The 23,186-nt window shown below is 49.2% G+C and overlaps 1 protein-coding gene across 1 annotated transcript in view; it reads right to left on the bottom strand.

Annotated features, from left to right (window-relative positions):
* The window catches only part of TMEM266 (transmembrane protein 266), a 127,171-nt gene that overhangs the window by 9,011 nt on the left and 94,974 nt on the right, over window positions 1-23,186 (bottom strand). The window contains exons 8-9 of the mRNA XM_039238207.1: window positions 20,042-20,157; window positions 6,448-6,637 (exon numbers count right to left, since the gene is read on the bottom strand). Of these exons, the coding sequence (XP_039094138.1) occupies window positions 6,448-6,637; window positions 20,042-20,157 (306 nt within the window). The remainder of the gene's footprint in view (window positions 1-6,447; window positions 6,638-20,041; window positions 20,158-23,186) is intronic.

The raw sequence follows: 23,186 nt of genomic DNA, 5'->3' as shown, positions 1-23,186 counted from the left end.
AAGCTCCTTGACATCAGTCTTGACAGGGATTTTTTGGATTTTTGACACCAAAAGCAAGGGCAATAAAAGTAAAAATAGGTAGGACTACATCAAACTAAAAAGCTTCCACACAGCAAAGGAAACCATCAACAAAATGAAAAGGGAGCCCAGTGAACAGGAGAAGATATCTACAGATATATATGACATATATATGATAAGGGGGTAATATCCACCATGTATAAAGTACTCACACAAGTCAACAGCAGAAAGAACCAAACCAATTAAAAGCCAGGCAGAGGATCTGAATATACATTTACCCAAAGAACACATACAGATGCCCAACAGACACATGAAAAGATGCTCAACATCACTTGTCATCAGGGGACTAGAAACCACAATGAGATACCACCTCATACTTGTTAGAATGGCTATTAGCAAAAAAACAAAAGGTAATTTTGGCAAGGATGTCAAGAAAAGCGAACACTTGCACAGTTTTGGTGGGAATGCACATTTGTATAGCCACAGTGGAAAACAGTATGGAGGTTCTTAAAAAATAAAAAATAGAACTACCATAGAATTCCACTCCTGGATATTTACCCAAAGTAAACAAAAACACTAATTTGAAAAGATGCACCCTCATGTTCATTACAGCATTATTTATAACAGCCAATACACGGAAACAACATAAGTGTCCAATGGTGAATGATTAAAGAAGATGAGATATCTATATATATATATAGACATGAGATATCTATATATAGATCTATATATTTATCTTCTTCTTTAATATATATATTATTTATTACACATATAACACAATTACACATATGTTAAAAAAAAATTAAGAATTTCAAGAAGGCGAATGACAGTAGAGCACTGAACCAAATTTGAGGCCCTGTATGACCAACCAGGTCACCAGGCCATGGAGCCAGTCCTGCTCAGAGAGGTAAAGTAACTTGTTCAAGGCCGAGCTGAGATTCAAACCCAGGCCTGCGTCTTAAATTCGTGCCCCTTCCTCTGTATCACCCTAGCCCTCTGCCCTGTCAGCCGTCTCACTATTTTGTGTGAGGCCCTCCCTGGTCTAGTCCTACAGCTCTGGGGCTGCCCCAGGGCCTCAGTGTCCCCACTAGGCACGTACGTGAGGGGGCCAGCAGTGGCAGAAACCCCAACTTGTCTCCGTAGCACACAGGCCTCCACTCTCCTAAGGGCAAACCCTGGTGCCGGCTGCTTGGCAGAGGGAAGGCCCAGACCTCCTGGGCTGGTGCACCTCTGTGGGGGTTTCTTTGAGGGCTGGGGCAGCATACAGGGACGCAGAGGTTTCCCATGATATACAGCGAAGTTGTGGCACTCCCACCAGTGGCTGTAATTCATAAATTATGGGCGAGTTTCAAGACTAATAAATTTGGGAGGGAAATATTAACGACTACACAGGGGCACTGTGAACTTGGCAGGCCCCAAAGCCTGGAACTTTGCAGCCTGGGTTTTAAAAATGATTTGTGCCAGAGCAAGTCTAAACAGAAGCTGGTCGGCGTTAGTCTGGCTCTGATCTGCCGGCAACTGTTGAGACTGCAGGAACCACTCAGCACTCCCACCCCTCAGGGCCACCCTCCCGGGCCACCCTCCCGCAGCGAGCAAGGCCCCCTCCAGAGGCTCCTGTCACTTCTCGCCATTTCTGCAGGTTAATCCCTGGATTGTCTGTGTACTGTTGTGACACAGTGAGCTTTGGAGCCCTCACTGGCCTGAAGGTCATTGTTAGCAACAAACACTGCCCTTTCTCCATCTCCAGAGTAGCCCAGGGCACCCCTAGCCTGTCTGGCCATAATTTCTAATGTCATAGAAATCCCTCCCTGGACACAGCTCCTGGTCAGAGAGAAATCAGCTGGGGGAAATGCCCTGTATCGCTGGCCTATAGGAGGCTGTGAATCACACATGCCGCTTGCTGGCCCCCAGCTTCTGCCCTCTGCCCCAGAGGTGTTGGCTTTGCTACTGATGGTTCTGGAAGTTGGCAGTGAAGTGGCAGAAGTAGCCTGGGGGGGAGTGGACTGTGTATGGCATAGACTGGGGCAGGTGTAGGGCAGGTGTGCGTCTAGAGAGGTGGGAGGTAGGGGTGTCACAGAACAGATAAAGGAGAGCAGGGCTCCAGGACCAGACGGGCAGGGCATTTGCAGCTGCTCCCAGGGATGCATGTTTGGCATCCTTATGGGAGGCCTGGGTGCCTTGTTCAGACACCCCCTAGTTTCCAGGAGGGTCAGCATAAACCCCATGACATCCCGGCTGGTGACACACAGCTGATCAAATTTACCCTGAAATTTGGGCTTCAAGTGTGACCCAGCTTTCCTTTTCTGCCTCCCTCCTTTCCCTCCTGGAAGTTGCTCACTATGGGGACAGCAGAGAGAGGAAGCAGGATGGAGAGGCAAGGACTCCTAGAATGTTTGGGATTATTTCAAAGGCTTGGTTTGCTTGTAGACTCTCCAAACTCAGATCTTGACTCCCTGTGGGCCCAAATGTGGCATCATGTGTTGAGGGTCTGGAGGTCACTGGCTTAGGGACAATAAATAATGACCATGCTGTGATCGCGAGAGCTAAGGATCCTGACAAGAGAGAGGTGCTACAGAACGTGTGGCTGTTTGGAAGTGCTCACCTGAGCTCAGGTGTTTACAGGTGAGCATGTGTGAAGAGAGAACAGAGCCAGGCAGGCCCAAGCCCCAGGTGAGCTGCAGCCTGGAGATGGGCTGGGAGCATCGCTGTGGGCAGAGCAAGAAGGCTGGCTACCCTGTAGCTGCTCCTCTGGCTCACTCTGCTTTATCAACGAGAGAGATCCTGGGATGAGCTGTGAAGCTCGCATCCTTGGGAAGCAAGACAACCGGGCAAAAGCTGCTGAGTTCCAGAAGAACTTGCAAAAAGAATATTCTTATATTGTCTTATTCTGGATTCCACAAACATCAGCCTAGGGAGCTGAAAGTCAAGAGGGGTTTCTGGAGTGGACTGCTGGCCAGATGGCCCCTGAGCTCTGAGCACTGCAGGGACCCACATGAGCTCAAGTGGCAACGAGCCTTCCTTTGTTCTTTGATCAGTTATAGACTTGCAGATTGCATTTCACGCAACAAGCTCTATGGGGAGCCTGCTGAGGGCCAGGCCTGGGCGGCCCTGGAGAAGTCTTGGGGGGATACATGCATAAATGCTCACAGCAACACAGGGCCTGGTGGGAGTTCATGAAAGTCTAGAGGGGAGAGGGTAGTGGCTGGGAGCTCATTTGGAGATGGGTTCAAAGGAGGAAGAAAAGTTTGGCAGGCAGGTCTGGTCTGCCGGTGATCAGCATGTGGAAAAGCTCCAAGACATATAGCTGCAGAGAACACAGAGCTAAAAGATGTTTCCCTTGCCTACAGTGAAGGTGAAGACAGTGCGAGGAGCTGAGGCTGAGAAAGCGAGATCATCAAAGGTCTGTAGGCCACCTGTTAGACAGTGAATCATTGTGTCTCCCCCAAATTCATACGTTGCCTAACCCCCAGTATCTCAGAATGGATCTCATTTGGAAACGAGGCTGTAGCAGAAGTCACTAGTTAAGGTGGTGTCATACTGAAGTAGGGTGGGCCCCCAACCCAGTATGATTATAAAAAAGGAAATGTGAACACAGACACACACAGGGAGAATGCCAGGTGAAGAGGAAGCCAAGGAACACCAAGCATTATAAGCAAATCACAAGAAGATAGGGGAGAGGCCCTCACGGCCCTTGGGAGGAACCAACCTGCGGAAGACCTTGATCTCAGATGGCCAGCCTCCAGAGCTGTGAGACAGTAAGCTGAGAGTTAAGCCCCTCCCACCCACCCCAGGTTTGCTGTGCTTCAGTTACTGCAGCCCTAGCTGCCACCAGCCAAGGTGTTAAGTCAGGGAGGAATCAAAGAAGAATCAAAGAATTATAAGAAGAATCAAAGAATCATAGCCCAACATGGGCTGGATGTTAAGTGCTGCACAGTGGAATGGGGGCAGGGAATGGGGATGGGAACAAAAAGCCACTGCCCAGGGATGGGCTGCGGGGGGGTGGGGGGGGCATGTGGTGAACATGGGGGCCTGGGTCAGCTGTGACCTCAGGCCAGGCAGCCACATCTAAGGGTTCTTGGTTCAGAACAAAAAAGCAGGGTGGCCCGTAGCACTTTGCCCTGGTCCTGCAGCTTCCCAAGAACTGTGTTTTGTTCTGGATGTCACTCTAAGAGGAACCAAAACACTGGAATGTTGAAGGAGAGATGATATGGCAAGAACTTGGAGAGCGTCTCCCCTGAGGGTTGGCTGTGAGAATGTAGTCCTCACAGGAGAAAACACTCAGGGGCCAGTCTGAAATGACGCCCCAGTATAACACTGTATGTCAAACAGACTTCAATAAAAAAAATAAAATGAAAGGTTGTCTCAGCCAGGAGGGCATCCACCAAACTAATGCAGAACAGCTGCAGCCAAGTGGGAAAGACAAGTATTGGGGGGCAGACCTCAGCCCAGAACGAAAAATTCTTTTCTAGTAAACAGAGCCATTTGAAGTTGAGTTGGTGAGAGCTTCCCTGGGAGTTTGGAGCACCTGTTGTTAAAGGAAGGTAAGCTGAGGCCGGGAAGTCTCTTGGCAAGAGTTTTAGATGGGATGAGCATGTCTGCTGAAGAGATAGACTCAGAGAAGTCCCTCCGGGCCCCCACATTCTACAGTTCTAAGATCCAAAGTTCTCTCTAAAAGATCATAATAACCACCACCCCACTCCACAAAACCTGTTCGCAGTGCCTTCTAGCCTCCAGAGCTTTCTCACGTCCATCAGCTCCTCATGCTGCTTGTGAGGCAGAAAGAGCTGGAGCTGTGAAGCACTTTGTAGAAGGCAGCACTGAAGCCTCAAGTCATAGAGCTGGGGAGTAACAACAGAGTCCAGGGCTCTGGCCTCCTCCCTCCCAATCCTGGCAAGGGGAACGTGGCCTGCCAAAGTGAAGTGGCCCTAGGTTGAGCTAGGGCCCCACAACCTGATTTCCAAGCCAGGCACCACCATTTCCAGTGTGTAACTCTGTACAATTCTTTTTTTTTTTTTAATGTTTATTTATTTATTTTGAGAGGAACAGGGCCAGGGAGGGGCAGAGAGAGAGAGAGAGAGAGAGAGAGAGAGAGAATCCCAAGCAGGCTCTGTGCTGTTAGCATGGAGCCCGATTTGGGATTCGATCTCATGAACCCTGAGATAATAACCTGAGCTGAAATCAAGAGTCAAACACTTAACCAACTGAGCCACACAGGCGCCCCTACCCTGAAATTCTGCTGACCTCTCTGGGTCTGAGTTTCCTCCTCCGTATGAAAGGAGGTGTGAGGATGAAATGAGATCACACTGTAAAAACTTACCAGGGGATGGGGGGCAGGGGGGAAGGGTTATTGAAAAAATTTTAATTCCCTTAACTGCAGGTAAAAAATGTAAACTTGAAAATGTATTCTGAATTATTAGGGGAGGTTAATATTTTAAAGAATTTCCTGATAAAGTGATGTAACCCCTTACCCATCACTTTAGTGATAACATTTTCAGGTGCAAGTTAGGACAGGGAGGACTCAGGCAGGAACACCAAAGGTGCCTGGGGAGGGGAGTGTGTGTGGGGAGCTCCTAGGATCCCCTTGGAGTCCTAATGTGGGCGCTAATCCCCCTCTACCTGGCTCCTCAGCTCCCTGAGGTGAGGTAGATTCCTGGCCTGAGTCTATTTGAACTCAGCCTCCCCAAATCCTATGAAGGCCCAAACCTGACAGAGCTGTGTCACCAGGCAATACCATCTGACATTTGTAGGACGCTCTGCAGCTCTGGAGACCACATGCACCCACTTCCCTGAACCCCATGACAACATTGTGAGGAAGGCTCAGCACTGTTTCCATTTGTCAGCTAGCAAAACCAAGGCTCAGAAGGATTATGGCCTGTTCAAGGTAACACAGCTGGCCTTCTATACAGTACTCCGCCCTGGGTCACGTCCCATGCTCCCATCTCCACTAATCTCTCTTGCCCATCAATTTGCTACCATCTCCAAGACTTAGGTTCTGGGCTGTACTGGCCTTAGGTATGGACTATCTGGCCCCTGGGGGCGGGGTAGTCCAGTGGGAAAGTTTCAAGTCTGTGCTTTAAAGCCTAGGCCATTTATGAGTGATGCGCCTTTGTACGACTTTTATTTCATCCATAAAATAGGAAAGTCATACTTCTAATGCAGTGAGGGATGGGGAGATAATGCATGCATGGCACGCCAGCCCGCAGGGATGAAATAGGTGCAAGTCACTGAGATCATTTCGTGGTCAGGGCAAGGCAGCCTGACGAAACGCTTGCTCCCGGGCTAGGAAAGGTCGTCCCGGGGGCACGCCCCTCCCGAGGTGAGCCCCTCCTCCCACCAGTCCCGCAAGGAGACTCGCCAGCCCCCTGGAATCTGCACGCAGAGCCCTCGGCGGGGGCGGAGCGGGGCGGGGCGGGCCGCGGGTGGGCTCACCTTGTGAGGGCTGCAGCTCCTCCACGACGCTCTCGGCAGCCGTCTCCTCCGCCCACGTGCCGGCCTCCACCACCTTGTAGCGGCTGCGCGGCTGGCTGAGCACGTGAGGGGCCTGCAGCGCCGCCTCGCGCTCGGCGGCCAGGTCCAGGTCCTGCTGCGCCAGGTGCGCCCGCAGCTGCCGGATCTCAAACTGCAAGAGGAGAGGGGCTGTGGGCGGGCTGATGGGTGATCCCGCAGGAGCCCAGGGGCGCGGTGCTCCTGGGGCAGGGGATGGCCGCTGAGAGTCCTGAGGGCTGGGTGGGTCCTTCTTACAAATCTCCAACAACACCAATCCCTAAGAGCCTTTGACGTTTATGGAGCCTTATCCAAGTAACGAAGCGTGTTCCTGTGTCTCATCTCTGGGATACGGTGTAGTCTCGCCCCCTTGTGAAGGTGGTCTGTGGGAAGAGCACTTAAGGAGGGGTGAAAAACCTGGGTTTGAATCTTGATCTAGCTACTTGCCTAAATGTGCGACCCAGGTGTGCTTGTCAAGGTGCAAGCCTTAATTTAGGTGCCTTATACTGATGATGAATGAAAGACAGGGTACCTGGGAACATCCAGGGCCAGCCTAATCCTGGCACTGCCTGCTTGCTAGGCTGTCCACTGTCCATTTGTCTTCTAGCAACACCCACTTCCCTCTTCTAGGAGGTGTTCAGAAAGGGTTGGACCCTAGGCCGGGCTCTGTAGCTTCCTGCCCATGTGGCTGGGTTCCCTTATCTGTGTAACAGGAGTTCTCACCCCCTAAATCTCTCTGAGGACTTGGGTGTTAAATAAGGGCTTGAAAAATGCTGCACACATTTTGATTTTGTTTAATTATTTTTTGTTGTTGTTGGGAATAGCCAACAAACCCAGATACCTCTTAGGTTCGTGAACAGCTGAAATGGCTGTTCACCCTCGACCCTTCCTGGACCATGTGGGCGAAGACAAAGTTAGGGTCTGTCGTTGAAGGCCTGGCTGTGGGCTCAGCTGCAAGGAGAGCCGTCACTGCCATCTAGCGTCCCAAGCACACATTGCATCGTTTCTGCAGAAACTGCAGGCAAACTCTCAAAGCCTGAAAGCAGGTGGTAGTGGAGGCAGTCCCAGGAAAGCCCAGTGCCTGGGCTCCCTACCTAGGAGATTATGTACTTGCTCATGATGCTCAGTGTCCTGCCCTGCCTCATCCCTGTAATGTTAGCCTCACACCTCCAACTCCTACCTGACAGCAACATGGAATTGGGTCACAGGAATCACAAACTCGGTCAGAAAAACTCTTCACTGTATCCAAAAATGGCTCCCCAGGTGATTTCATCTCATCTTAGCTGGAGCCAAAAATGAATCAACTCCCTTGTTTCCTTGCTTTCTCTCTCCCACCATCCAGTCTGTCCCCAAGTCCAGCTCCACCTCCAAGTGCTACTCCAAGCCTGCCCCCTCCACTGCCTCCACTGCCCGCCCTCACCTGGGCAACTGCAACTTCTACAGCCTTTTGCTACCTATTCTCCAAAAGGTATCAGAGAGATTCTCGCAAACCTAGATCACATCATGTCACCACCTTGTCTACAAACCTCAACTGAGAGAAAACTCAACTCCTTACCCTTGGCTTACAAAGCAGGTGCATGATCTGGCCCTCCCTAATTGGCCTACTTTGCCTCATCCTTTCTCTCTTGACCTCTTGATGCAGGCCTTCTAGTAGTTCCTTAAACACATGAAGCATGTGTTGATCTGAGGGCCACTTCCCCAGCTGTGCCGTCTGCTCACAGATCCCATGGATCCCCCACCTGAGGCGGCTACCCAGGTACTTTGTCACAGCAGCCTGTTTGAATCCTCTGCACTGTACTTATCACCTTCTGATATTTTAAAATCTATTTTAATATTTTATTATATTTCTTTTGGTGTAAATGAAATACACAATTAAAGCATTCACTAACATTAGGGTGGTCAGGTAGGAGACTGACATTGGGGCAACCTCCCAATGTCAGTGTCTACAGGTTTTGTCTCTAGGACCACTCAGTTTTTCAGAGAGCTTATCAGCCTCTGGCTGCCTCTGTGTTGGGAGCAGGGCAAGGGAATGGGGCAGAGGGTCTCATCATTATATGGAAAGATTTTCACTTAATCCTCATTTTTGGCCCTGTACTTCTTCCCTGGCCCTTGCCTAACCCAGGGCCCACCTTCAGAGCCCTCTGGTTCAGTTTCTCCAGAGGACAAACCTCTATGATTCTTGTAAGATGGGGAGTGTGTGGTTTCCTGGCTGTTTAGGATTGGGAGGTGGCCTGTGGAACTCAAATATTGTGGGTACAGGCTTTTAGCCAACCCCTCTCTGCTTGGTCAGCTTCCCAATCATCAGAACCCAGAAAGGGTTCTGAGGGGAGAATTAGCCCATTTCCCTCATTATCCTTTTCAGGCACTTGAGTTATAAATTCTCCATTCTCCTAGATCAGTTACCCCTTTCTCATCCACTGTCCATTTTTCTCAAATCCACTGAAGTCTCTATAGTTTTTGTCCTTATGGACAGGACTTAAAGAGACACTTTCTTAATTATGTGTTTATGGTTTTTTAAATAATCATTTTTATTGAAGTTTGGGAAAGGAGATGATATAAATATGTGTAGGCACTCCACCATTTTCTTTAAGGACTGTCTTTTGGTTTTCCGCTCTCTCACTGCAGTGATGGTGTAATGGTTAAAAGAAAAAAAAGAAAGAGAAAAAAGAGTCCTGATGGGTAGTTAATGCCAATCTCTGTGGTGTAAATACTCCACAGTGGCCAAATTCAAACTACCAACACAATAGAGGGAGAATTCTCTCTATTCATGGAGAATTGGGAAGACATGTAGACAAGTGGCTCTCAGGGGTGAAGCCTCCAGCACAGCACTACCACCTTCACCCCCTAATAAAGTATTATCTCTGTAAGAGCAGGGGTCTTGTCTGTTTTGTTGCCTGGTATAGAGAAGGCACTCAATAATTATTGTTAAATAAATGAATGAATGAAACTAATCAGCTTTGCTCAATTCTATGGTTTCAGACTGAGCCCCAATTTTAGCCTAAAGCTGAGATAGTCTGAGCCCTGATGCTGAGCCCTGATCCTGCTCACACACTAAGCTCTGACTAGGGTCACATATTGAGCCCCAACTGTGGTTACACACTGAGCCTTATACCTGTTCACACACTGTGTGCTATCTTTGCTTTCAGTCTAGGCTCAGATTCTGGACCTTAACAACCCAGTACTCACATGGGGCCATTGGTTGTAGATGGTGAGAAAGCAAGGCTGGCTTATTATAGGGTGGCCTTCTGTGCAAGGAGAGAGAGTTCAAGCTACCCCCCTGGCAACAAGGTCTCAGAGGTCACATGGGGCCCATGAGGCAAACTTCCTGAGTTCTTCTGGGGCTGGGAGCCCCTCCTGCCCAGGCTGATCTGAACTCCCCATGGGCATATGTAGACCACTTTCTCCAAGGCTGTTCATCAGGGCCAGTAGGCCCAGCTAATGGCCTTCTAGGCCACTCTGAGCAGATGCATTATTGATAACTTGTAATTGATATAGAGCTGCCCATGAGTGTCCCACTGGAATTCAGGCCAGACAACCAGAGGCCAGGGTTTGCCCAGCCCCAAACCCACATGTGCAGACATAGGCACATACATTAAAACAAATTTTAGGCTACAGATATGAACCCCAAGTATATGGGAGTTCTCCTAGGCATTCATTCATTCATTCATTCACTCATTCAGATAAAGCATGGTGAGGGCTATGTTAAAATTCTGATATGTGTCTTGGAATGAAAAGGTGTCCCCCAGCTTGGAAGTGAGTCCTCAGTAGACCCATGTGAGGAGGGGCATATCTGCTGTAAATCTCCCAGGACAGACCCAGGACAGTCTGACACTGGGTGGCACTTGCAGCAGGGGAGGCATGATGTGTCTAAAAGACAGAGGGCTGGGAGGTAAGAGAGCCTGGAGAGATCAGCAGGGGCCACACCAGGCAGAGCCCCTTTAGTCACAGTAAGATGTTTCCAGGATGGTGGCCTTTAAAGAGTGACAAGAAACCACTGGAATTCTTTGAATGGAAGGACAGGGTGGTGGAAGAGGTGTTGCAAGTAACTCAGGTGAGCACTTTGGAAGGACCATGCTGACAGCATGGCAGAGAAGGATTGGACAGAGATGGGCCAGGGTGGATCTGGGAAGACCAGCTGGGATGCTGCTTCTGCAACCCAGGCCAGATGACCAGAATCTGAACTAGGTTGGAGACAGTGGAGATGAGAGATAAGGCAACTAATAAGAGGTAAAAGTGTCAGGATGGGCATGGATTGGAATGAGGGTAAAGGAGAGGGACATATTTTTACAAACTTCAGAGAGTGTGGGTGGCTGGATGCTCTCAGGCCTTGCCCTGAGGAGGAATGACTGACTTCTTACAAAGGAAGCACAGATAGCTAAATGGCTCTCAGCTCACCTCAGCTCAGCTCCAGGGGGCTCTCAGGGTATTGCAGCTGGTACTCCCAGAGTCTGGCTTCTGCTTCCCCTCTACTGAACATGGCCACATGTGCTTCCCCAGATGACTGAAGGGCTGTCAGGGGTCCTAGGATCTCAGGACCTCATTAATCAGTGGGTGAACTGGGGCTCCAGGGTGGGAAGGAGCCTGTGCTGGGAGACAGGACAGGGGAAAAGCTAGGTCAACAGGATGCATCAGAAACAAAGCTGGGCCCAGAACCCAGGCCTCTGGCTTCTAGCTTCACAGACTTTATGTCAAAGAACTTGAAGCCTTAGAGGCAAGATGGAAGAGACTAGGCTCAAGCAGAATACAGAGGGCTTGATGGCTACAGGGGCCAGGAAAAAGCAGGAAGCTCCTAAGTGGGGGAAGAAAAAAACAGTTCTCAGCCCTTCATCCCTCCCTCACTCATCAGAGTATATCTGGTATATACTATATATTTGGGTATATCTCTGTTCCTCTTTGGACCTTGGTTTTACTGTATGTTCAATAAGGCAAATGTACTAGCTGAACTCTGAGTCTATGACAAGCTCTGTGCTGGCTCTGGGAGCCCAGCTGGGAGGAAATAAAGTACAAGTGACAGGTAGCTCCTGGTGCTGTCTTGAGGGCCATCCCCTGCTTCCTGATGAAATGCCCCATTCCCAGAGGGTTGACTCTTTACACAAAGATAGCATAATCCAGAATCTCTAAAACACATTAAAAAGAATTACTATTTGTGCAAATAAGCAAAACACACACACACACACATACACACAAGTGTTCGATTATCAAGACATAAAGCAGTTAAGAGGCTGCTTAGAATTTTCATAAAGGCTAGCCTATGTAATATTTGAGTTAGCAGGTAAGGACTTCAAAATAACTGTGATGAATATGTTGAATTAGGGGGAAAGATGAACAGAATGGATGTAGCATTTCAGGGAGAAACAGAACCTGTAAGAGGAATCAAATGGAACTTCTAGAACTTCAACACGCAATATCTGAAATTGAATGGATTGGGTGGGCTTAACAGCAGACTGGACATTGTAGAAGATAAGACTGTTGAACTTGAGGACAGATCTACAGAAAAATATTGCACTGTAAGGCCAAAAAAAAGGTGGGGGGGGGGAGAACGAGTGATCAGAATAGGGTCTAAGAGAGATGTCAGACATGCTCAAAGGGCCTAACACAGGCAAGCAGAATTTCAGGAGAAGGAAAGGATGAAGCAGAAGCAATCAATAAAGAAATCATGGCCAAGAACTTTTGCAATCTAATTAAAAAAAAGTCCACAAATTCAAGAAACTCAGAGAATCTAAAGCAGGATAAATACAAAATACACACACCTAGACTATGGTCAAACTGCTGAAAACAGTTAAAAAGAAACATCCAAGCTCTCCAGGGCTCACATGGGCCTAGGCCTTGAGGGGCAAAGGCACATGGTGGCTTTGATGACAAAATGAAGCAAATTTTCCATTGGCAAACTGGCCTAGGGGAAAAAAAGAAGACCATCCTGAGACTCAGGGAGAATGAAAGTGCAGTCACAGCCCTTCTTAATGCACATCATTAGCTAAGTATTTCTATCAGATAACCTGACAAGATCAGCCAGGATCCAGAGGGAAGCCCTCTGCATGCATTACAGAGTGAGTCAAGGCCTCTTCCATTGGGGCTGGGCTTTTAATGCATGCCCAGGTGGGGCCAGACCCCAGGGGCGGCAGAACTGGCACACCCAGTACATCTTTGCCTTTAATGGTCTGGTTTGTGGAGTACACTTGACACGGCATTGGCCTGATCAATGCATACTCTGGCCAGAAGCTCGATGCTATCTAATGCAAGAGCAATAATTTTCTTCCATCCTATTAGTGCTGTCTGCACAGACAGCCCTGCCTTCAAACCTATCTGCTATTGGGATGGCATCCAATGTTTATTTCCATTAGTTTCGCCATTGTTGGTAACAATAAAAATCAGGAGACAGTTGCAAACTAATGATTTAGGAGTAGGGGGAAGCTGAATTTGACCTTGGCCCCTTTCCATCCATTGTGAAGATGACTGGTAGTTGGCCATAAATTTAAATTATGGCAAAAGGATAACATAAGTTATTCCTCTGATGGCTAATTTTATCAGCTAAATAGGCTTGTCATTAAAGCTATCAGCTGTTTTACAAATCACTTCCCATGCTTAAAAAAAAAAAAACCCACACACTTCCCTTGCCACTCTGGAAATCTTGAGTAATCCAGGTAAAAAGGCGATGTGCTAAGCTGGGGACTTGTGGCCTCTGAAGGAAAAGTAAGGGGCTCTCTGGAATGAGCAAGATCAAGTATCACCCCTAGAACCAGGATAGGACCCCTTTTCTACTGTTTCCAATCTTCTGATGGCCATGGAGGCCCTCGACTGAGGTGGGGGCCCAGCCTCAAAGGTGAGTATCTGTGCAGCCATTGGCATTCTCTCAGGGGTGCTGAGCACCAGGGAACCTGGGTCCAGAGCAAGGTCCGAAGATCACCTCCCACTATCTAACAAATGAACTATGATCCGTGCATTAGAAAGTAGAACAGATGGAGAGCGAGGAGCAGGACACGGCCCCTCCTCTCACCACCTACCTCGACTAGAAATGCCTATTGCTTGGGTTCAAGATCATCATCATGTTTCTTACAGAAAAAGGCCAAGGTGATTTGCATCATCCAAGGAGGATTAATAGATGTGATTGTGCCTATTGGACGGGGGAAAGGGGTAGAGAATATCGTGAGCCCATGGGCCTCATTTTGTGGATTAGTCCCCGTGCAGGTGACTGTTTTCTTGCTGGGCACATAGACAACGTTGGTCTGCATCTGGTGCCTTAAGTGTGACTGTGAAACGGAGTCCCATCTATGAAATGGGGGCAGAAGCTTGGCTAATAAAAACGTGTGCACAGTTCTCTCCTCTCCCCTACTCTACTTTTCCTCTGCTGAAGAGAGATAACTGCAAAGACTTAGAAAGAGCTACAAGATGGGAGGCGCCTGGAGGCCAGACTGACTGTGTCGAACTGTGGCCCATCACCCCCGGCTCACTGCAACCTGCACTGGGCTGTGATGTGAGAGACAAACTCTTCTTGTAGTAGGTCACTGACATTTCCGGATTTGTTTGATTTAGTAGCTTGTGTTTCTCCTCCCAACGGTGACTTGTACAGACACCCCAGGTCTGGCATAGGCAAGCAGACCTGGATGCTGCATTCCATCCCCAGTGGCCCTGGCAAGCAACGGCCTCTCTCAGACATGGTCTTTCTGTCTATAAAGGGGTTAATCATACCTTGCCTACCCACTCAGACCATCAATGTCAAAGGGAGCTAAAATACACTGGGGCACCTGGGTGGCTCAGTCGATTAAGCGTCTGACTTTTGGTCATGATCTCACAGTGTGTGAATTCAAGACCTACATTGAGCTCTGCAAGAGCCTGCTTGGGATTCTCTGTCTGTCTTTCTCCCCCTCCCAGGTGCCCCCCCTCCCCGCCCTAGTAAAGAAAGAAACTTAAAAAATAAGTTTTTTAAATATCTGGAAGCACATTTGTAAATGGCCACCATTATACAACTGATTTAGTATATTTATTTTCTCTCTCTCTCCTTTTTTTACATTTACTGAAAGACTCCAGTAGGCTGGACTTAATTTATGTTACTTGAATAGTCTGATCCTTATAGCATCCCGCTGACGTAAGCCTTATTTCCTCAGTTTTTCCAACAAGGAAACCGAGGCCCAGGCATTAAGGGGGAGACTAGTCATTGGTGGAGTGGAGGTATCTCGCTTGCTGGTTCCTTGTCTAAGGGGATCCCTCTACCCCTCCAGGCTGCCCCCACACAGGACTCCTCTTTCAGGGACTGATGGTTGCCCAAGGCCTAAGACTGTCCTAAAGGGTTCACCGAGCTCTACTGGCCTCCTTGTGGGCTGGGCCTCCAGTCGCCCTAAATACCTGGGTTTTGCTAATGGTCTCAGGGTGAATGGTACTCAACTTGGAAAGAGAACTTAACTTCCTTCCGTCCTTCCCAAAGGACCCTGGAGAAGAGAAATAAAATTTGACCATGAGTCAGGTTGGATCCTATTAACTCTGGGCCACAGGCAAAGCTTACAGGGCAAAGAGCAGGCACCATGGGGACTTCAGAATAGGTTTCAGAATTAGAGCAAGATCCTGGACACAGCTGCACATAAAGCCTGAGAAGTGGTTTCTTAAGACGAGTTGGAAGAATATACAGTGATTTAACTGCTGCATCTAAAATAGCTTTAATCTCTGAAGCAGTCAGAACACAGACCAAAAGCTCATGCTATCTCTCTGAAGGACAGTAACTAGCATCCCACCTCTGGCATCCATTTGCGAATCAGCAAAATTAACTCCTAAGGAAATCCTGGCCAGGATCCAGACAGAGTAAAATATAAGTGAATGGGAAGGAACTCTCATCAGCAGATGGACTGCTGAATTTGGGGGTCTGAGGCTATCTGCTTCTGTCACAGAAATGCGCAACCTAGAAGCAGGATGCAGAAGGCCTGCCAGGGCTTAGGCAAGGGAAGACTGACCAACAGAGTATCCTCCTTCCCCGCTGGCCCCAGATTTCCAGAAGGAACCTGTTCAGGATGAGCTGAGGCCACGAGTCAGAAGAGATGATGGAAATACGGAAAGTACTGCATCCTATCTCCCTGGAAGAACAGGGCCAGTGCAGTCCAAGGGGGAAGCACTGCAAGGAGCCATGAGAGACTTGTGTCTCTGATCTTAATCTTCTAACTGCTGTGTGAGGTTGGGCACACCTCTTGCCTTCTCTGTGCCTCACATTCCCTCATCTGTCGAATCTAGGATTCAGTCAGATGCCCTCTACGGATGCTTTCATTTATAATATAAAGCGGTTCTGGAGCACCTGGGGGTGTGGCCTGTGGTAAGAAATGAGCTGCCTGCCACATGGCACAGAAGATAAAATGAACAAGATATTCATGTAAGAAACCCGCACACTGTGTCACCCAAGAGTTCCTACAGGGCCACAGCAAGAAGCAATTTAAGCTTTCTAAAAAAGCTTAGATGAATAAAAAAGAGCAACTTTACAGTGTAGAGATCTGACAAACACTACCTCAGGCAGGGGAGGTCAAAACCAATGGTGATGTTGTGTAGACAGTAGGTACCCTTGATGTGCTGTGCTGTGAGATGATGAGGCAAGCAATTTACCTCTGTGCCCAAACCCATAACTCTAATCTAATCATGAGGAAAGCATCAGACAAATCTCAATTGAGGAGCGTCCTACAAAATACCTGACCAGTACTCAAAACGTCATCAAAAACAAGGAAAGTCTGAGAAACTTTCATAGCCAAGATGAGACTAAAGAGACACGAAGACCAAATGTAATGCGGTGTCCTGAATAGGATCCTGGAACAGATAAAGGACGTTAGATAAAAACTAAGGAAACTGGAACAATGAATGGACTCTAATATAATAACATACCAATATTGATTCATTAATTGTAACAAATGCATGATACTAATGTGAAATGTTCACAGGGGAAATTGGGTGTGGGGCATACGGGAACTCTATACAATCTTCACGACTTTTCTATAAATCTAAAACTGTTCTAAAAAATAGTTTTGTTTTTAAAAGCGCTAAGATGAGTAAAGCCTTGAGAAATATTTACACAGATACATCTCGGGGAAAGAGCAGGATGAGTGCAAATTTGGTGTTTCATTAAACTGAAATTCTACAAACTTCATGGGAAGTTTGGTAAATTTCAACATTTTAGGTAGCACATACAAATCGATTTGGAAATTGCTTTATTAAACTTGGAGAAGTCCAGGGGGGAGAGAGAGTGCAAGAGTGTTTGATGAAGATGATCGAAATCACCTGGTAGTGGGGAGGTGCATAGCTTCAAGGGGCTCTTTGGAAATGCTGTTGAGACAGCTGAGGTAGGCTGGGTCTGTGCCTGTGGGAGAGCTGCGCTCAGGCTGTGGTTTAAAAATACCCTGGTGCATAATCTGGCCAATGTCTTCACTGAGCACCAAGAAGTGGCATGGGTAGAAAAATGACACTAAGCAAGGTGGGCTGGGAAAGAACAGTGTTCTATTAGGACACCTGGGTCTATTCCTGGCTCTACTAGCCCTCAATCAACCATGAGCTCTTGGGCAAGTCACCACTCCTCAATTTTCTTATCTGTAAAATAAACGGGTGTAGGTGGGGGAGAGGCTGGGCTGGCATTAGTTGCCATTCATCCTGTGCAGGGCTTTACGTGACACAATGTCAGAACGGTCCTTCAAGGATTTTTACTATTGCTCTTTTTCAGATTAGGAAAACCAAGGCCCACACAGGTCCCATCAGTGACCAAAGCCACAAGGCCAGTAAGTGGCTAAGCTGGCTTTGCACTCAGGTCTCTTGATGAAGTCTATCCTAACCATTCCAGACACTATCCTCTCAGAGTGGTTGGCCGCCCTGACATGCCACAGGCACCCTCATCTCTTTAGCTCAGTCAGATCTCAAACCTGGTTCTAAAACACAGGTGGAAATGACGTAGGTGTCCACCAGCCCCGCCCTGTGGAGTGGAGAGCGGCATCCATTGTTCCTCTGCTGTCACCGGGCCCTCTCCCGCCCTCCCTGTAGCCCACTGGGATTCCAGTCCAGCTGCCTTTCTCTGCTGTCTCAACTAAGATGACAGGCTTCAGATGCTTTTTAAATTAAAATGGTTTATTTCTGTTCATCTCTTTTCCAGATGTCACTACCTAGAGGGAATCTGTCTTTATTTATTGGCTCTTTCCTGTGCAGAATCCAAGGGAGTCTCCCTACAGCCGAGCCCCATAGGAAGAAGGACACGTGTGGGGGGTGACTTAAACCAGGACAGCAGGAACACGGGGTCTCCGGGGGGGCTCAGGACAGGGGTCCTGGTGAAAACCACTGGGGGTGGGGTTGCCATTAGGGTTTTCTCTCATCTACGTGGCCCATGCGGTGTTGATGTGAGGCTGCTATAGGGTCAGCTTGTTCTCTGCTGGGCTAGGAGGCTGTGTGTGAATTTATGAAGGGCAGATGTGGCACCCTGTGGGCATCTATCATGTGGCTGCTGTGGCAGAGTGTTCATTTTCCGATAGACAGGGGACCAAGAGCTGTCTGACTAAGCTCTGGCCAGGTCCTGGATGTCACGTGGATCTGTCCTCTCCCCTCTTCACCTCTGTCTGCCCCGACGCCTCTCTACCCAGGTATCCTGTCTCTATTCCTGCCCTTGCCCATCCTGCCTCCGAGAGCAGCCAGAGAGACCCATCAGCAACTCCTGCCTGAGCAGATCTCTCACCCCCGCTTTTAACACTCCAGGCCTCCAGGCCCAGCCCAACGTCAGCTCCTCTGGAAACCCACCCACTCCCCTGCCCCCGTGGCACACAGAGCCCCCAGACACGTCCCTGCTGCCACTGTTTATGGGCCTGTCACACTGCTTGAGTTGCCCAGAGCCGCATGAGGGTAGGGGCCAAATTCTCTCCACGTCAGTGCCCCTAGTGCCCAGCACAGGTCGGGATGATGCTGGCTGACCAGATGCACGGGTGAGAATGAAGCTGATGCAGCACTTAGGGGCTAGACATTGGTCTTCACAAATCCACAGCCCTGGGAAAGACTGCCCAACACCCAGGATCCCTTGGATAATGTGCTTCTGAGGGCTGTGTCCCCTGATTGTCCCCTCTTGTCACCCATAAGCTTTTTATGTTAAAATGAAAGACCATGGTGTTCCCAAAGTAGATAAAAAGATTTGGTTCCCTGACAGACATTCCAAGGAGATGATTTTGAAGACTCTGTGTGCTCGTCCTGCGGGGCTTTTCTAGGGATCCACTGTGGCTACATTCCACCGATTTCCCACTCCCCCCCCAGCTCTTCCTCCAGCTAGGAGAAGTGGGGGAAGAGGGGCCAGGAGATCCACAATGTACAGGGCACTGGGCTGAGGGCAAAAATGGGTCAGGCAAGGCCTGCCTTTGGGGAGCATTCCATTCAGTGGGAGGAGCAGTTCTGGGTGCAAATAATGACAGCCCATGGCAGTGAGTGCCCAGTGCTCTGCAGAGACTGACAGCGAAGGCTGGGGGGTAAAGGAGCAGTGGCTGCGGTGAAGGGGGAGTGCCATGTTTTGTGGAAAAGTGGAGACTTGCAGGCTGTGCATGGGCTAGATAAGCTGAGCTTGCAAGAGGCAAGGATTGAGGCGAGGGGCACAGCACAACCAAAGCTAAGAGATGGGATGGCACGGGGCTCGTCAGAATGACAGGTGACTCCACCTGTTGAGAGTGCCTCAACACCTGCTGAGAGTGCCTGGGTGCTCAGCTATGGGGCAGGGGGAGGGAACCCAGGGGTGTCTATCCTCACGGCACCGCAAGCCAGAAGTGCTCAGCCCTACATGGGGCAAGTAAAGCTGGGACATTCCGTGCCTGGATTGGCTCTGAGCACTAAGGGCGGAGGGCATAGCTTATATGGCTCACAGAGCAAGGGACAGTGGAGTGTCCTCTCCCAAGAAGCCAAGAGCTGGCTGGAATGACGGTCCATCCTCCCACACACCTTCCACCACCTTGCTAGCTAGTCGCCTCTGTGACATTCCCACCCTGCACACTGCGTACTTAGAACATTCCCTCACTGGAGGCTGTGTTTCTACAGAGCTCTGTAGCCTTGTTGCAGGACTCAGCTAGACAGGTTCTCTCCCCGGTCCAGCTGCTCAGCCCCCTTGGCTCTGACAAGCATGGCTTCACAGGGTCTGTCACCTTTGTCTTCTCCACAGCCCCTGGAAGGCAGAGAACTGTTAACACCTCTTTGGGGTGTCTGGAGGGTGGGTCCTGGGTGGTGACTAGCCCACAGTGGTGCCCAGCAACCTCTGCAGACAGAAGTTGTCCCTTGCTCTAGAGACCACTGAGCCAAGAAGACTCTAATGAACGGAGTTGGTGACTCAGTTGGCTCAGGTCAGAGAGCTAACTGGTCACTGTGGTACCAAAAAAAGCACCCTGGCCTGGAAGTCGGTGTTGAGCCCAGGCCTGGCTGCGCTGAGCTGGAGTGACCTTAGAGACTTGTGTCCCACTCTCTGGGCCTCAGGCTCCCCTTGTGTCCTGGGGGCTCTGCTGCTCTGGCTTCCTGCAGTTTTAGGCACCCACAGAGCCCTCAGCCCTGGACAGAACCGGAAGTGGCAGGGCATTACCCCTTGCTCCTGACAGATCTGCGTCAGTCTCTCCAGCTGCTCATCTTGGATGACCTTGGCCTTCTCATATTGCTGGATGACCATCTCCATCTCCACCTTCACAGGCAGGACGTAAGCTAGAAGACAGAGACAGCTCTGTGAAGAACTTGGCAGTGGCAGGGCTCAGGCTGGGGAAGGCCGGTCCCAGCATTCAGCCAGCAGCAGGTTCAGGTCCAGGAGCAGCTCCTAGAGGGGCCAGGGGTGTGGGGCTGGAGGAGGGGGGGATATCTAGGTACCCAATAGCATCCAGGCAGTAGAAGAGAGCCAGAACCCTAACCCATGGTGACTAAGGTATTTGTTTTCCTCCTTTTCCCTAGTGATAACACCTTTACTTTTGGCTGTGTGCCCAGCTGCCTGGAGCAAGGACTTTGTTTTCTAATCACCTTTGCAGTTATGGGCAGCCCAGAGACCACATTCTGGACGATGGGATGAAAGAGGAGGTGTCATGCAGCAGCTTTCAGGAGCTGGCGTTGATGAGCAAGTGGAAATATTGGAACCCTCACTTTCTGCTGGTGGGAAAGTAAACTGGGATAGCCACTTTGGAAAACTGTTCAGGAGTTCTTTAGATGGCTAAACAGAGGGACTACCTGGCCCAGAGATCCCATTCCTGGGTACCTAAGAGAAATGAAAACATACGTCCACACAAAAATTTGTACATGAATGTTCACAGCAACCAAAAGTGGAAACAAACTTAATGCCCATCAGTTGATGGGTAGATAAAGAAAACATGCTCCATCCACATGAAGGAGCACTATTCAACAATAAAATGGAATGAAGTTCTGACACACATGCTACACATGGATGAACCTTGAAGACGTTTTTGCAGAGTGAAAGAAGTCAGACATAGCAGGCCACATATCATATGATTCCATTTCTATGAAATGTCTAGAAGATGTAAATCTATAGAGACAGGAAGTAGATTAGTAACTGCCTAGGGCTGAGAGGCTAATGTGGAGTGACTACTAGTGGGTTTTGTCTTTCTTTCTGAAGTGGTGAAAATGCTCTAAGTTTAGATTTTGGTGATATTTGCATGAATCTATGAATATACTAAAAGCCATTAAATTGTGCACCTCAGGGGCGCCTGGGTGGCTCAGTCAGTTAGGTGTCCGACTTCAGCTCAGGTCACGATCTCATGGTTCCTGGGTTCCAGCCCTGCGTTGGGCTCTGTGCTGACAGCTAGCTCAGAGCCTGGAGCCTGTTTTGGATTCTGTATTTCCCTCTCTCTCTCTGACCCTCCCCTGCTCACACTGTCTCTCTCTCAGAAATAAATAAAACATTAAAAAAATAAAAAAGAATTGTGCACCTCAAATGGGTGTTTTACAGTGTGTGACCTATATCTTAATAACGACGACTAAAAAGAAAAGGCATCTGGGACTTTCCTTTTGCCTCTTTATCTTCTCTTCCTTCTTCCTAGTGGATGAAATGAGGATATGATGGCTGGCACTGGAGCCGCCATCTGGGATCATGGGATAACTTGGGAAAGTAGACTATATGCAGCAGAGCAACAAAATGGGAGGAGCTTGGAATCTTGACTACAGAGAGTGCCACATCAGCCCTGGACTACCTACCTGCAGACTCTCATGTGACAGAAATAAACTTCTGCTTTAAGTCACTGTTATTCTGGGTCTCTGTTACTTATAGATAGTCCTATCGATCACTGATACACACTTGGACCTGGAGGAGAGAGCCTAGACTCTGGGTTGGAGGGCCCCAGTGGTAGCTCCATGGGCCCCTCCCTTGGGCAGTTCTCTGGGCTCTGTGGAGGTCAACTCCTGGCCCAACCCTTTTGCTCTGGCCTTCACACTCTTATATCTCACAGAACCCAGCTTTTCCCGACTCATCAGAAACCCCAGTCAACACACCTCTCTTGCCACTGTATTCTACAACTCTCCACATCCCCACTCTTCAAGTCCCTTTTCCACCCACAGTGTCCTACCCTCCAGATGTTCTCTGGCTGCTGCAGGGATCATGCAGAGAAGAGAAAGCATATCTCTTGTTTGCTTTTAAACTTGAGGGCAGCCCACATGTCCTGCGACCTATCTCCAGGCTCCAGAGGCTGGACCAAGCGGCTTCTGCCTCCTCAGATCTCTGCTGAAGTCAGTTCACACTCAGGGCAAGAGAAACAAATTAACGCCCATGCGTGCACACAACACATGCCTATCCTGCAGCTCCCAGTGGCACAGCAAAGCCTGATTTGTGTCAGGAAAAGGGTGTGGCGACAGCTGGGAAGAGCATCACAAGGTCTGTCAAGATCCATTAGTGTGAGGGTGTCCAGCTGTCCACAGCTGGCAGAGAAGAGCCAGAAGGCACTGTTCCTGCCCTAAAGGGAGAGGATGTTCTCATAAATGGAGCCAAGAGCAAGGCCCGGAGCAGATGGGGTTGAGTGAACATATGAAGAACACTGATGGGTGCCAATGGCCCTAAGCTCCACTTCTAGCTTACAGCCTGCTTTGCTGTGTGACCATCCTCCCTCTGGGTCTCAGTTACCCCAGTTATCAAATGACTGGAATGGACTAGATGATCTCTTAGAGCCTTCCACTCAGGCCTTTCAGTTTGATGAGAATTCTGGATTAAGAGATCCCAGACAAGGCATCACACCCCACAGTGCTAACTGGGTGGGATGTGGGGGCAGGAACCAGGGAGAGGTTGCCCTGTCATGGGATGAGAGACCCCAGAGGCTGTCCCCAGCTCCCGACAAAGGTTGTTGGGGTACTTTCATAGCCACAATTTCCGTCATGTGCTGGAGTAACTTTACTGGCTGGAGTAACTTTAGAGTCTATATACTATGCAGTCTATAATCTCAGCAGTCTATCCCAGTGGTTTAAAACTGCTCCAGAGGCCCAGAAGGTCCTCAGAGATGCCCCCAGGGAGAAGAGAGTCAACCAGAGCAGACTCACTTTCAATCTATCTTTTACCCTGGGTAGCTGCATGAGATTTTGCAGAAGACAGAGTTTAGCTACTTAAAAAACACCTTAAGGGGCACCTGGGTGGCTTAGTCGGTTAAGTGTCCGACTTTCGCTTAGGTCATGATCTCGCGGTTCGTGGGTTTGAGCCCTGCGTCGGGCTCTGTGCTGACTGCCAGCTCGGAGCCTGGAGCCTGTTTCAG

This window comes from Hyaena hyaena, unplaced genomic scaffold (genome assembly GCF_003009895.1).
Source record: "Hyaena hyaena isolate Hyena2069 unplaced genomic scaffold, ASM300989v1 scaffold_137, whole genome shotgun sequence".
Taxonomy (NCBI): Eukaryota; Metazoa; Chordata; class Mammalia; order Carnivora; family Hyaenidae; genus Hyaena; species Hyaena hyaena.
This window is presented reverse-complemented; position numbering and strand designations above follow the sequence as displayed.